Source organism: Ambystoma mexicanum, chromosome 10 (genome assembly GCF_040938575.1).
Source record: "Ambystoma mexicanum isolate Mex_15411 chromosome 10, UKY_AmexF1_1, whole genome shotgun sequence".
Lineage (NCBI taxonomy): Eukaryota > Metazoa > Chordata > Amphibia > Caudata > Ambystomatidae > Ambystoma > Ambystoma mexicanum.
In genome coordinates, this window is record NC_090932.1 from 1128143585 (window position 1) to 1128159954 (window position 16370).

At 45.1% G+C, this 16370-nt stretch overlaps 1 protein-coding gene across 1 annotated transcript in view; it reads right to left on the reverse strand.

Moving 5' to 3' along the window:
* Positions 1–10424: 10424 nt before the first annotated feature.
* LOC138492985 (uncharacterized) overlaps positions 10425–16370 on the reverse strand; it is a 174504-nt gene continuing 168558 nt past the window's right edge. Inside the window, exon 7 of the mRNA XM_069620253.1 lies at positions 10425–12169. Coding sequence (XP_069476354.1) covers positions 11960–12169 — 210 coding nt within the window. The 3' untranslated portion in view covers positions 10425–11959. The remainder of the gene's footprint in view (positions 12170–16370) is intronic.

Here is a 16370-nt window from a genome sequence, read left to right on the forward strand (position 1 = left end):
TTAAGCAGATGGATGAAGAATGAATCAATCTCGCTATGCATGTGAGACAGAGGAGCAAAGGCAGAAGCTGAACAAGTGAATGGAGTGTCTGCAGTGAGTGGCCGAGAGAGCTTAGTGTAAGGATCTCTACACCCATTTTGCAGGCGGTACACCATTGCCACCTAGGGATGGTTGTACCACACTATGGGGGTATGAGGTATCTAAACACAGTGCCAGAGAGTTATCAATAGGGGCTTAGAGCCAGGAATATTTTTTTTTAATGAAACAACTGCTGTCTGTTTTGTGTTATAGACCCTAGGGCATGGACAAGTAGTGGAAGCCCACTGACTTCTACTGTCATTACCTTCCCTACATCGACCAGGGACTGACCCAGATCCAAGTGTCAAAAGTGTATACCGCCATTGACCTGACCAACGGTAACTGGACAGTACCCGTGAGTAGGGATGACCAGTACAAGCTTGCCTTTACTTTCGGTGGCAAGCAGTTCACATGGACCCAACCCCCTTTTGGATACATAAACTCTGGCAACAAATTTTACATTTTCCTACATAAGGCCATGCCTGACTTGGGCGAAACGGGAAACCTAGCCCATGTAGATGACATCTTAATCAAAAGCTCAACTGTGGAGGAACATACAGCTGAAATACGCTATGTTCTGACCCAGTTGCAGAAAGCCAGAGCAAAACTGTCCTTTCAGAATGCACAGTGGTGTAAGACCTGCATGAACTTCTTAGGGCATGAAATAACCCATGAAGGTCTCAGTCACCAGGCAAAAAAGATGGAAGCATTATTGAAATTAAAAGTCTGTACTACTCTGCAAGAACTACAAAGCCTTCTTGGACCCACTATTTATGGTAGGAAGTTCATAGAGGACTATGCAGAGGTCACGCGACCCTTGGTCCATTTATTAAAGGCCGGGGTCACGTGGGAGTGGGGTCCAGAACAATATGAGGTAGTAAAACAACTAAAAAGAAGCACCTTGTTTGGCTTAACCCTTAACAGCAGTATTATACCAAAAGCATGACAAGGTCAACAAAATAATCGTGTACGCGAGCAAGACTTTGTCCTCTGTAGAGGAAACATTCAACGATTGCAAAAAAGCACTCCTGGCAACGGTGCTTCAGAATTACTGTCAGTTCATCCAAGGGGAGCACATCATTGTCGAGATTCCTCACCAGCCCTTACATTATTTCCAAAGTGACTGAATCCAAAACAGAGAACGTGAGTAATTCCAGAATTTCTCCATGGATTCTGTCCATGCAAAGCTTTCCTGTGGAGGTCAGATATGGCCAAAACAAGAAGAGTCCCCTAGCACAAGGTTTGGCTGACTTGCATGACTGTGCTCAAAAGAACTGTCTCAAGGACGAAAGTCTAAAGACGGAAGACAATATGGAGGCGTACCTTACTTCCCCGCACAAAGTCTATGAGGAAGACACGTGCCAGGGGATATGCACAATTTATGTGGATGGATGCTCCTACCATGTTGATAATCATGGGGAAAAAGACCTAGCGGCTAGTAATGGGAATGCCTGGGTGAATGATGCCCCAGAGTCCTCTACTGGGTACAAAATAGGTCCCCGAAGTAGTCAGGTGGCAGAGTTGATGGCCGTACATCAAGCCATCCTCACTGCCGTGCAACACCAACTCAAAGAACTAGTCATAATCACGGATTTAGATGATGTCAGGAATGGGTTTGTGGAGCACCTGATTAATTGGAAAAATAGAGGCATGCTGTGTGTGAATAACTAACCGCTCAAACATGGGAAATTAATCCAAGCAATTGATGATCTGGTCACCTCTAATGAGATGACCATCTATTGGAAAAAGATCAGAGGTCACTCCAGAATAGAGGGACCGGACAAAACTGGAAATTACTTGGCTGACCAGTTAGCCAAAACCAGAGCCATGCACTGGGATCTCATAGAAACAGAATCCCTGTTGGGGGAAATCCAGGTTGCTGCTGTCACCAGGTCCCAAACACATGCCCAAAATGAACTCTCAATTGGCCAGTGGAGTAAGGAAACCCCAGATGCGGATTTTATCATGGCACAAAAAGGGGACCCGATTATTGGGAAATGTTCTCAAAATATTGAAGAGCCCATAAATTTTCCGCTGACCAAATCTGATTATGCCGGAAAGAGGATCTCCATGTGTTGATGAGGTTTTCCAAAATGTCCTGAATCTAAGACGGTTTGTTGGTACCGAGATCCATATCTGGATGTGACCAGTGGGTGGTACCTACCACATTCCGAAGCCTGATGTTAAGTCACGTCCATGATGCGACAAGGTTGCATACTGGCCACACATGGGTCTGGTCCTCGACCTATACTTGAAGGGGTGTCTTGTGTGTGCTCAGTATCAACCACATTCCCTCACACATCAAGCTCCCCTAGAGAAAAGGGGAATGACACTGCCTTTGTTGGATTTGCAGGTCGATTTCATTGGGCCAGTGATTTGCTCCTCTAGAGGAAACAAGTACATGTTGACCATGACATGCTTGTTTACCAAGTGGGTGGAATGTCTCCTGGCCCCAAATTGCAAGGCAGAAACAGCTGCCGCCCTAATGATCATCACATCTTCTGGCATTTCGGCCTTCCCCAAAGGATTGAGTTGGACCGAGGAAGTCATTTTACCAGTGAGGTAATGGCAAAGATGTGGGAGATACCGGAGTAAAGAGAAAACCCTGCATTACCTACCACCTAGCCTCGAGTGGGGGAGTTGAGAGGTACAATAAAACGATTGTGGGCATCTTGAAGAAGTTTGTGGCGGACACTGGACCTAGTTGGGACAGCCGATTACTGCTTGTCCTGAAGGTCATTAGGTCTACACCATCTTCTTCGACAAAAATGTCACCATTTGAGTTCATGACTGGACAAAAAATGGTGCTACCCCAGCATCTGCTCTACAGAACTCAAGAGCAGATCCTGATCAACGCATCCACGACTCATGAGTACATTGAGAATTTACGAAAATACCTTCAGGACGCTTTTGCTTACGCTCAGTGAAATTTAGAAGTCAGCATAGGGGATGAAAACCCACTATGACTTAAAGACCACCAAGAAAGAGTATGAGGTAGGAGACAGGGTCTACCTGTACAATTTCCAAAGGAACCAGACCAAAGAGCGGAGGTTCCTCCCCTCCTGTTGCAGTCCTTTTGAAATTGGCGATAAAATCTCCCCTATCGCATATAAGATCCACATCCTTAAAGGAGAACAAACTGAAGAGAAATGGGTTCATATCAATCAGTTGAAAAGCTGTCACCTTCATACCAGACAGAACGTGCGACTAATTGAAGAACCCAGTGAGGGTACAGCCCAGGTACCATCTGAAGAATAAAGGTAAAGAATGGAAACCTGGATTGAGAAGATCACCCATTAACAAGTAGTAAAACCACTTATACTTATCAGGAATGTACCCAAGAGCAGTGATTGCCATGTCTGAATTTGTGATGCCGTAAAATGTGATATGTAACTTATTGTGTTGTCAATTCTCACATCGATACCAGGGAAAGCAGTACTGTATGAAATATTTAACCTCTCCTTTATTCTCAGCAGATTAAATAACTACTTGCCTTTATAGGTCGCAGGTGGAACTACCGGGAAGGGAGGGGTCCAGGACCAAAACACAAAAATCTGAAAAGAGTGGAGTGCAGAACCGCGCGCCACTCCCTCAGGACAAGGAAACGAGCAGACATGCTCCCAAGGAGATCCCTGAAACAAAACCAGGCCACGAGGAAATGGACACCGCACTCGCTCCTTGCTCTTCTCTGTGTCTCATTAATCAAAGACCCGAGAAGAGAGACTTGTGTACTGAAATATAGCCCCTGAAGTTCAGAAATAAAGAGACCTTAGTCATTTGTGCATACTCACCGAAATGTAAGGACAGCACAGAAATGATGCCAGACCTGAGGCTTATGGAACCGAAACAGGCCCAAAAATAAGAAACCACAGTGTACAGTATCTTCAATGGGACACCAGAATTATGCCCCAAACAGCTCAAATGAAACAGATCTTTGCATGTAAATTAAATGTAAGAATGTCATTTTTGTAAATTGACAATATGCTAAGTGAAATGCCCACTAGACTTTCAATCATGGGCATGGTGTTCTCATATACATGTACACTCCAGAAGTAATACGCATGTATTTTGAAATTGTGCATTGTGTGCCTTATAAGATCTCATTTAAAATGGCAATTGTGTGTGAGTTGAAAAGGTAATTTGCGGCTGGGTGCATGAAAGGCAATTTATTCAGAAATTAAACTTTACTTCCCGGACCTTTCACTGCTGCCCTGAACAGAGGGGCCTGGGTGTCATCATCAATCAAAGCCAGTATGTCACTATATAGAAGAAATACAATGTTTTAGATCAAAAATGTGGGGAAGACCAGATAAAGCCATGTCTGTTCTGCGGCAGGAGTGGCCTCCAGGTCACAATTCCCATAAAGAGCTGTTATCAGGGCCTCACATTCCTTGAAGGGGTAAGCTAACATAAACACAGACCTCTCTACTTAAGTCACATTCCTGAAGAGAAATTAAACTGGAAGAGCAAGTGTTGGGGCCCAGTGAAGGGGGAGTGAAACTGCAGTTTGGTTCAAATGAGAGAAATACATTTTATCCCATACAAAGGGCAGCGTGCACGTAATTAAAGGTGACAGTCACCCCATTGTAACCATGCTAAAACGATTTTGGTGTGATAAACATAACTAAAGTTATTACGGAAAATGTGATTTGGGCCTTCCCTCGATTCCAAGAGATGTGAAAGTTGGTATGATCATGCAGATCATATTTAACATGGGGGCTGTAAAGGGGCATATTCTTCACTGGTATGGCCCCTGAATAAATGAAGAAAAACTGTATATATGCATAGGAAGGGTGTGTGGATTACAGACTAATTTTATATGACACGCCTTAAAATGTAGTTCTCAAAAATATATTCATACATGTAAAGATTTGAACATTTAGGGTACCTGCCATGTTGAGAGCTTTCTGTGTCCTAAAAGCAGACCAAGCCCAGCTGTCAAAGTGTGATGATGAAGCTTTCTCCTCCCACAGCTATCCCAAATCACACCCCACCCCCTTGTCCTATGAGCACACAGGTGGGAGGTGGGTAGTGATAATCCACCAATCCCTTTCGCGAGAATCATGACAAATGTGTGATGTCATCTGCCCTATAAGTAGATTAGTTTGCATTAGAGCTAGACTTGTTCCAATAATTCCAAGAGGCGACCTGCTGCTGAAATCTGGAGAAACATCCCAGCAGAGAGGCCTAAATCTTGCATTAGAGACAGGAACCAGGTGACATAGACAATGATTGGGACCCCCTCGAGGAATCAGAGGAGATCCTTGACTGATCCCCTTGTTGTCCCAGCGGTTCCCTGATGCCCAGTGCCAGGCCTCTTCTGTAAGTGAGAGCTACCACCAGCCATAGATTGTGTCGGCCCTATATTTTTCAAGCATTGATTTAGTTATTTCCCCATAGAAATATGTCTTGTTTGTCTGTGTAGATCCCTGGCATATTTAACCAGAGTAAATCAATTAATTCCCCCTATAGAAATCATGAGTGGTCTTTGTTGGCATTCAAAACTAACAAACTCTTCCCAGTGTGTTGTGAGCTGGTATAGACATAACTATTTGCCAAAAGAATTAACCCCAAAAGCCCTGTTTCCACGTGTGGCTACATTGTGTAAAAAACGAAATTCCCATTGATCCCCTTCATTTTAAATCAGAAGGGGAAGCCTGGTAGTGCCTTTGCATGTGCAAGGTGCAAAACGAAATTGCCCTTTTGTAACCAATGTGCTCTTACCAAAGCCCTCCCTGTTCTACTTAGGTGTAGCAAAACAAATTTCCCGTTGCTTTTCATTCTTTCACATTGCAGCTGTGTTTATATCCCAAAACCGATGCCCCCATTGTGACCCGAACCACAAGCCCTGCCTGTTCTTTTTAGGTGTGGCAAAATGAATTTCCCCATTTGTTTTTCTTTCTCACATTGCAACTGTGCTAAATATCCAAAAGATGGTTTTCCAACTCTCTGCCACTGGCCTTCCATTCAGAGGAGTTAAGTCTAATTTATGTTTGGAGGGTGAGGGTTGCTGAGAGAAAGTACAACAAAATCTGCAACCACTGTGTGTGCTGAATTGTTATTTTCCTTTATTGGTGGGTGATTTAAAAGGAATCAATTGTGAATGCATATCTCTGTGTTGGTGCTTTACGGAAGTCAATTTTGTTTTTGTGTTGCGACAGCATTAATGGCTGATGTTCATCTGTTTGCCAAATTTGGTTTAAATACATGAATTAATGAATATATTCTTAATACACACCAGCCTGGGTCCTAGTCCATTGTGGCTCCAGGTATTTGTTGGGGTTGTGTGCGAGACAGGTTGGAGGCCTTACCAAAATGAAACAAATAAAAACATAGTGCTTTATTGGGCACCATATTCATTGTGGGGAAAGGAGCTCCCAGACTTGGGCGTGACTGCATAATAGACCGCGACAAAAAGCCCTTAAATAGAAGATCTGATGGAGAAATTAGTGCCCTGTCTATGTATGCCCACCAACAGCAGTGGAGAAAGGCTGAGTGATCTGTCCGTATCTTTCAGTGAATAGCAGTGACATTGGAGAAAGACTGAGTGTTCTCTTGGTATCTTCCCAAGTAATAGCAATACCATTGGAGAACGTCTAAGTGTCCTTTCTTTGTCTTTCCATGAATAGCAGGGATGGGAGAGAAGGGCTGTGTGTTTTGGCTGTATCTTCCCAAGAATATCAGAGTTTGTGGAGGAGAGATGAAGGTTCTTCTTATATCTGCCCTTGAATGCCATGGCATGCAGAGGACTTTCTGTTTCCTCCAGCTATGCACTTAGATGGAAAGGGAGTGCAGAGAGAGTTGACTATCCCTTCTGTATATGCTAATGAATGGCATGGCCTGCCGTTAACAGCTGAGTGTTGAACCTATATCTTTTCAAAAATGTGAAAAACCCTCTATGTCTAAATATCCCAAAAACTAAGGGTTTCGAGTAATCAAGATATGGGACCTTGCTCCCTGTGGCAAACACACAAACACATGTCTGGGGTTACTGATGGTACTCCTTGTTCAGATCAAGCGTGTGTCCATTGTGGCTTTCGCCGCCACTTTCTCTCCCCCTCCTCCTCCCTGGTTGACTCATATCCTGACACAGCCCTTTCCATGCTCCACTCTTCTATCTCTAATACTCTTGATGTTCTTGCCCCTGTCATGAGGATCCGCTTGAAGCCCAAAGCCAAGTGCAACACCTGGTATAACCCTGACCTCGTCACCCTTAAACGCAAGTGCAGGGTGGCTGAGAGGAAATGGCTAGCTTCTTGTGCATCCTCTGACAAATTGGCCTGCCGCCTGCTCCAAAGGCAATACCGGCTCTCTGTCCGCACTACGAAGAGAGCCTACATCCAAGCTCACGTCTCTGCGGCATCTAACAACTTGGCTGAACTCTTAAAATCTACAAGGAGCTAGCCAAACCTGCTGCAGTCTCTACCTCTCCTGTCCCCTCCCAGACCCTCTGCACGGCCGTGGCTTCTCATTTCATCTCTAAAACCCAGGACATCCTGTCTACCCTCTCATCCTCTCCTCCTCGTCCCTCTACTCTCTGCTCTACCTCCAGCCCCTCTGTGGCCACCTCTCCTCCCTCTTTCTCTTCCTTTCCTCTGTTCTCCCCTGATGAGGTTTCTAGACAAGTCTGATCTAAAAAAAAGTCTCATCAAAACAGGTTCTTCCCTTTTCCTCCAAAACCATCAAGGACCACATTGACACCCTTGCTCCTGCCTTGGCTCTTCTGCAACCACTCCTTCACCACTGAAGCCTTCCCTTCCCGCCGGAAGCACTCTCTTGTGCACCCTATTCTCAAGAAACCCTCCACCGACCCCTTCTGCCCGGCTAACTATCGGCCCAATCTCTATCACTCCGTTCCTAGGCAAACTCCTGGAAAAGCTGGCCATCTCCCAGCTCAATCTTCACACTGAATCTGTTGGTTGTCTCCATGACCATCAGGCATGGAAACTGCTTTCCTTAACATCCGTGAAGACCTGCTCTCTAACTTTGATTCTAATCTCCCCTCTGTCCTCATCTTACTTCATCTCTCTTTGGCCTGTGACATGGTCAAGTATGCCATCCTGCTCAATCGTCTCCATGATAACCTGGGTATCACCGATCAGGCACTGGCGTGGCTGACCTTGTTCCTCTCTAATAGACCCTCCCAGGTCCAACTTGGGTCCTTCCTTTCCTCTATATCACTCTCTACCTGTGGTGTTCCCCAGGGGTCTAACCTCTCTCCCTGACACCTCTCGCCCACCGCATTGCTGCTCTCTGCTCCAATTTTCAGTGCTATGCGGATGACACGCAGCTTGTTTTCGGGCTCCCCTCTGCCACCTCTTCTCCTTCTCTCATCTCTGACTGTCTGTCTGCTATCCAGGAGTGTTGTGCCACCAACAATCTCTGCCTTAATGCCAGTAAGATGGAGATTCTCCTCATCGGCACACCTGCACGCTCCTTTCCTGTCACTTTCTGGCCGGCCTCCCTTGGCCCTCTTCCTGCTCCCACCTTTGAGGCTAAGAACCTCAGGGTCACATTCGACTCCACACTCTCCTTTTCTTCTCACATCTCTGATGTCTTTAAGAAGTCAAACTACCAACTGCACCTCCCCAGAGGTATTCTTCCTTTCCTCTCCTTCCCCCAGAAGCTCACTGTCTCTAGAGCTCTGGTTCTCTCTAGGCTGGACTACTGCAACAGCCTCTTTCTAAATCTCTAAATCTGCCTGCTTCTACTCTCTGCCCCTGCAACTCATCCAGAACAGGACTGTGAGACTTGTCCTTGGCCTCAAGCTTAGGGATCGTATCTCTCCAGCACTGAAATCTCTGCATTGGCTCCCAGTGGCTACAAGAATTAAGTTCAAGACCCTCTGCATTGTCCACAAGGCCTTCTGGAGCCTGGGTCCTCAATACCTCAACTCTCTCTTTGCAAATACCTTCCTACTCGAGCTCTTCGCTCCTCCACCTCTAACTCCCTCAGGGTCATTCGCTTCTCCAAGCAACAAGTTGGTGGTAGATCTCTTTCTTCAGCTCGGACCTCCCTCTGGAACAGACTCCCTGCCTCTCTGAAATTTGAGCACCATCTCTAGTTCCGGAAGCACCTCAAGACCTTCCTCTTTGCTTCTGGCTTCTCTCTTTCTCTCCCCTGCTGATTTCCTGTCTGATACTGCACCTTGTCACCTGGCTACCCTCTGATTCGGGCCAAGGTCCCTGGCCGCCCAGTTGCACACCTGCACTGCCTCCGGGGAACCCTTGCACTTGGGTCTGTATAGGTAACCCTATAGTCCCCCTACCTGCCTTTTGGACACCTGCTGTCTGGATTTATCCTTGCATCTGCCGCCTGCTGGCCACACTTCTTGTTATTGATTTGATCCCATGTACATCACTTCCCCCCTCCCCTGTCCCCTGGCATTAGTCCTGAATTGCAATAAGAAACAACAGCATCTCCTTTCTGGACACACAACTCTGGAACACCCTACCTAAATGCCTCCGCCTGGAAGTGAATCGGCTGCAGTTCAGGAAAAAGATCAAGACTTGACTCTTCAACCAACCAACTTGAAAGATCCGATAGAAAAACGCAACAAACTAAAAGCTGTCCTACAGATATCATCCCAAATCGAGCACTACGCTGAATAAATCCAACAAAGGACCAGTGCGCAGAGGCAACACATCAACTTGTAAGAGCTACCCATTGCCTCCTTCTAATGAGCAGCATTCAGACCAAGCCCCTCACTGCTCAATAGGTAAAAATCTAAGAATTCTGACTACCTCTCAGGACTACCATTCACAGAATCCTCTGATGCGATTTGTGGACCTGGCTCCTGGACAGTGAACTGCAATGGGATCTCTCACAGAAATCTATCACTAACAGCGAGTAAGAGCCAATATCTCTACCCCTCCCCCCACCACCGGCTCCTCCCATCCCTCAAATAACCCCTCTCATCCCTGAAAATCTTGCAAACGTATACTTCACTCACTCCCATTTTACGACGACACAAGGTCTAGTGCATGCAACAGACTCTTGCCCTACCCATCTTCTATCAACAGCCACTTTCTTTATCAATGCTTCACAATTTAGGGGCTGCCCTTATGCATAATCTCTGCCCGTTCATACCGATCACAAAGAAGACAGTTTTTCATATCGGCGCAAGGTAGCGAGTACTTCTGATCTGTACCCAGCAACACTGCAGGTTTTCCGCATCTGTCTTACCTGACCAACACCTCCCACCCGGCTTTCTTACAGAGAAGCGTGAAGCAAAGCCAACATTTTAGCCAGAAGGGTGCTCTACAAGACCACTTACCTTACCTGTTGCAAGCACTTAATGGAACATGCTCTGGGCATAGGTCAGTTGTAATAATGATCCCACTCTATTGTGCATTATATGGTTTTATTGCTGAAGAAATAGAGTATTGCTGTTATTATATTACTTTTTATTTAAATTAAAACTTCATTGACAAACTGCTCCAGGGACGCTTCATCCGTCGAATAATTCTCCTAGTTGAGTCGCTTCTCAGACACTAAAGAATTACTTTACGTTGTTTGCCACCCAAGATAGTTCCCAATTTGGCTGAGGAGTGGGTCGGTAGTCCTCTGCATCTTTTCCTTCGTGGCCGGGCATGAGCGTGATTATCATTCCTATCACTTCCGCTGTGGTTGGGAGCATGTGATTACCCACAGGATTGTTTCTGTAGTGGAAGCAGAGCTGTGAGATTATCCACAGGAATGTTATTTCTGTCTTGCCTGTGGAGCAGGGAGTATGATGGATATTCTTTCATTGTGACTGTGAAAAGGTGGGGCTATCTTCTGAATCAGTTCATGTGTGACTGCAAGTGATGCAGTCATTTGCAGAATGGTTTACACCTTGTCTGTGGTTGCATTATCTGCTGGCTTGCTTACATTGTGGCTGTGGTGGTGTGGGATTATCACTGAATTGTTTCTACTGTGACTGTTTGCAAAGACCTTACCTGCTGAGCCAGTTCATAGTGGCTGTGGAGAGGTGGGATTATCTACTAGATTATTTATGCGTTGACTGTGGAGCAATGGGTCAGATAGTTTACAGTGCAATTTGAGCAGACAATGAGGATGGGGGTCTCTGAGATCGGCCCAAGGAATAATGGGGTGTTGGCTCTTTCTGCAGAGGTGAGTCAGAAGCAGGGCCTGTGAGACGTCCATCAATCAGACATGGGTTCTTGAAGTAGGTGCACTCTTTCACTGGCAGCCAGTGTAGCTAAGGAGGCAGGGCGCTATTGTCTTGCTGTAGAGTGAATCCGTCTCGTGCCTTGGGCTGCCCGTAGTGTAGTCTATCTATTAGGTGTCCGAGAAGGCCAGCCTAGAGGGGATGGATAAGTGCATTGTGGCGCTACCCATATCACCAGGTATTTTTAAATTGCTTTAGATGAAAGCAGGCACCACTTTTAGAGACTGCATTGACTTTCATGCTCAGGTCTCTGTCAAAAATGGCGCACAAGTTCCTGGTAGATGCGGTGAGGCTGAGACCTAGAAGCTTTGGCAAAGGTCACATGGAAGCCCCTGATCTCTCTCTAGATATGTTTACGTGCCATAATTATAGGGGTGGATAGTAATACTGCTGTTAAAATGTTTAACCTGTTCCAAAGGCGACGGTTTTGGGTTTCAAGAAAGGGGTTCCTACATGACCTGCTTGACTCAAGCAGAGATGAAGGATATGCATCCATCAAGGTGGGAACTGGGAGCCTGGTGGCAAACTGGATCTAGTCCAGTGTGAAGAATGACATCACAGGTGGCAGAGAGGGCCGAGATACTCGCCATTGTTAGAGGGATGGAGTCAATGTGGAAAGATTATGTTGTATGAGGTTCAGACAAACGGAACATCCACACCATGTCTTTTATAAGCAGGATTAACAGGTTTCCTGGGTCTGAATGCGGTCTATTTAAGAGACAGCAGAAACTGAAAGGTGACTGCTTCTAGTTTTTTTTTCAACATCACAGGGCTCTCAGAGTCGTCTTTGCTGGTGCAGATGTAAAAACCAGGGTACATTGCAGACTCAAAGGTGTACTTCTGATTTTCTATGTCGTACAAGAATATTACGCGTTTTTCTGAGTCGCTGATATGTTCAAGGTCGTTTGCATTTAATGCCTGAGAGAAAAACAGAAAAACCTTTGTGAGTGAAGAATACGTATGAAAAATGTGCATTTATTTATGAATCTTTACTCAATATTGACTGCAGTTCAGGTGCATAGTGTATGTCTGTAAACCCTGAGGGTGTTTATAGCCCGAGGATCCACAGACATAAGCTCTGCCCCTCAACTGTAGTGCACATTTTGTTTCTTCAGTCAATGTTTCATTTTGGAAAATAAAGTGAAATATGTTGTGCCCGTGAAAGGCTTTTGTGTATTAGTTATGCTTAAGAAGCAAAATGCGCTGTAAATTAATAAATGCAATGCTTTTCTGCATAATGGCCAACATTGTTATGATCGTCATTACAATGCCATGAGGTCCACTCCCATACTTAGGGGGCCCATGCCTGCCCTAAGACGCATTCCATCTCTGTGGCCCAACTCTGTCCTATAGGCAAATCCCTTTCTGGGGGGAGAATAACTGTCTGGAGGCAAATCCCTGACCCGAGGCCCACCCTGTTCTGAGGCCCATGACTTGCCCGAGGCTCATTCCTGCTTCGAGGCAACCCCTACTCCTCACCTGAATCCTGTTGGGGAGATGAAGTGTACAATTCGGGCATAGCGCATCTAAAACTGGGACATAGCAAGAAACTATATCACTGCATCCGACCATAAATAATCATAGACAGAGAACTATTCCAGGGGATGAATCGATAGATAAATAAACAGAGGCACATACATTCATCGTGGGCTGTACAATACGAGATCAATCACATAGAAAGCAACCAGCTGATTAAGACGAGGTGAGGACACAGTGAGAAATTATGTCACATAGGGCAAGAGTCTGCAACCTTTGCATCTACAGATGCTTTGGACTACAACTACCATCATACTCAATGGTGAAGGATCATGGGAGTCATAGTCCAAACATCTGGCAGATTTCCGGTTTGGTAAATTTGCCAAAATACCGCCCAATGGAATTACTGTTACCGCCACTTGGTATGCCGGGATTACCGACAGATTACAAGTGGCAGTGGTGGAGTTAATCCCCATTTCTTGAGAGTCCATTCCACTCTATGGGTAATTGTTGCTGGAATTGCAGCTGGCGGAATTACCGTCGTGGTAATTACACTGATTTTGCCAATTTTCAGCAGAAAGCGGAAGGATTTGCCTCCAGCATGATGTTGGAGGTAAATCCCCCACTCCAGGACCATACACATAGTATGGCAGAGCGGGAAAGGTGGCGGTAATTCCGTTACTGCCATTTCTTTCCTGCACTGCCATACTCGGAATGAGCTTCATTGAGTTTCTGTTGCCACTCAAATATACAGTTGGATTTGTTATCATATTTTACTGGGTTTTATACCAAACTCTGCTGCCATTTTCATGTTCTGCGGGTGCTCTGATGGATTAGAAAGAAAGAGATCTGGGTTAGGTTAGCGGAGAGAGTGGGAAAATGCAAGATAGCTTTGCTGTTGTATTGATGTAAGCAGGGACGTCATTTAGAGGTCACCAGGGGTCGCAACTGAATGTAAAACAAATATTTTTTATTTTTTATTTTTTTTAAATGCAAGCTCATGCTGTGGCCAGCACCATGTGGCTCTTTGCTTCTGGAGTCGTGGGCTTTCTTGTTCAGGCCTCGTAAAAAAAAAAGAACAGGGGTTCCACAAGTCTAACACTTTCAGAAGTGACAATAAGAAAGAATGGGAATACCAAATAATTTGTCTTTCTGGAATTCTATACAATAATTGCCAGATTCATTAAAGGTTTATTTCAGGCACACTTCAGGGGGTGAGTCACTGATTTAGTCTGTTCTTAAACACCTGAACTCAGCTTTTCATCCTTCTGAGGTCGATAAATGAGTACCAACATAGGTTGGGTGATATTGTATGTATATTTGTTCTATATAAAGCACTTAAGTGCAAGTGCTATATAATAACACATCGTTATCATTTGGTCATGGACGTCTGCCTGAATTTACAGTAATTTGGTGATATGGGCCTATACATACGGATCTTAACGATACATATGGAGATCCATTTTTGTATGAAATGCATATCACATTATAGTGATATCGTAACCATATTTTTCGTAGTGTACTCAGGAACAATGTTATGTGATGCCACTTCCTGTTTTGTCAAGGGGTGACAGGTCGTGTTCCATCGCTTCCTGTGATATCACTTCGGGGTGGGGTCAAATGAAATCACTTCCTGTGATGTCATCAAAGGTCATGGGTCGTGTGATGTCACTTCTGCTACCCCTGGCATTTTGCTGAAATGATGTCCCTGGATGCAAGCAGACTGGAAGTACCCTGAGCTCTGCGTGGAGGTCAGTTTCTAGGTGTTCTGTGTCGAGAACATAGAGGCATTTTTGTCAGAACGGGATGGTCTTGTGCCGGCGGTTCTAGGATGCATTTTCTGGGTTTGGTTGAGGAGGTATTTGATGTCTTTTGGGAGAGATGTTTAATTGGTATGTGTGGGAGACTTAGATGGAGTTCATATAGTGTGGTGGAATGTGCAATTGGAGCATTAGTGCAGAGATTAGTCAGAGGTCTCAATGGGAAGTTGGTGAAGGGCACAGACAATCCTGGTATCACATGGCGTAGCAAGGCATTACCAAGGTGTGAAAGTCATAGCAAACATTAGAAATCATAGCAATTCATGGAAAGGCTTAACAAGGCAAAACACCTGTCCTCCTCAAAGCACCGCAGACAGCTACCACTTTACTTTCTCACTTTGCTGCTGTCAAACCCCCGCCCTTGGGATTGAGGTTTAATGGGATACAGTGGGCAGTCCAATAACACGGCAATCTTAAGTTGGCTGTATCTTCTGCACCTTACTGGGTGCTGATCTCTGCCAGACGACATTGGAAATAATTGTGGAAAAGCTAAGGAATGAACCATGACAAAAGTAGTAGGCATGCTGTATTAATCTTATTTCAGGTGGGGTCCTTTCACAGATAGAGGGCGGGGCGGTCAGGGCTTATCACAGGTCCATTGAGTGAATTGTGCCCAAACAGGGTCTCTAGGAGCTAGGAGGCAACAATAGTGCTGGAACGATTTTAAGAAGGGGGCGGTGCGGGCTGGTGGAACCTTTCCAAAATCGTCTGGTGTCACTTTTGCAAAATCACATGGGTTGTCATCAATCCTGGTGATATGTAATGGTAAGGTATTGCCATTTTTAGAAAGCACATTCTGTGCCAAGATGATCTCTTATTGCTGAGAGTTTGTAAGGAAGGAGCATCAACAGCCATCTCAAAGTGTTGCTGATGGGGGGCCCCACTTTAAGGAACGTACAGTTAAATTGGATAGCCCAGCCCTTTAAGATGAGTAGCAATTACCCTGGAGATGGATGGGATGCAGATTTGTATTCATACATCAGAAATCGAAACGACTAGTTGGCAAAAGGAAGACTGTTTTAATATCAATTATCTAAAACAGGGAGCATAACCAACATCAACGAAATCACTTGATCCTCTTACTCAAACATTCTTAGTAAAAACTGAGATCTTATTAGAAAAACTTGTCATCAATGACGTTTACCTACTTATGAACCAACGTCATCCTACGTGGCAAACTACAAAAACCTATGAGTATGGGTGAATGGCTCTGAGTGAACATCTAAGTATACGATCCATACTAGTCTAAAAAAGTGTGAATAAGTGATTGGTTACTTAACATCAGGTGGGGCAACTAAGCCATCCCCTAAAAATGACCACTACGAACGTCACTAAATACACGACGTCCCATTGGTTACACAAACTATAGGACCCCTAAATACACAGTCCTCTACAGTGGGTTGGCACTCTAACCTCCGTCAGAACTTTTCCATCTACGTCTAGCAGCCTGCAGCTGGCCATCCAGGTGCTGGTTAGCTCGCCTTAACCATTGCTTCCCACCAATTAGCATATCAATCCATCATCCCCTCGGTGATCAACTGTCAATTAGGCTTTGAAGCTCGGCCTTGAGTTTGCTCTTAGCTCTGAGAAATTTAGGGAGTGAGGGCACGCTCTGCACTCGTGCGTAGATGTGACCATCTTTTTCGTCCAACTTCATACTTCCATGTGACTAGAGACCATAAAATCGAGCCTTTTGGTGCATTTAATATGATTTTTTAATAGACCTCTGACGTCTTCCTTGTTATGTTCATGCCTTGTGAACAGGAATTATGTTCTTTCACATGATTTGTATCCAATGTCAGTTCACTCCACTTTGATAAGAC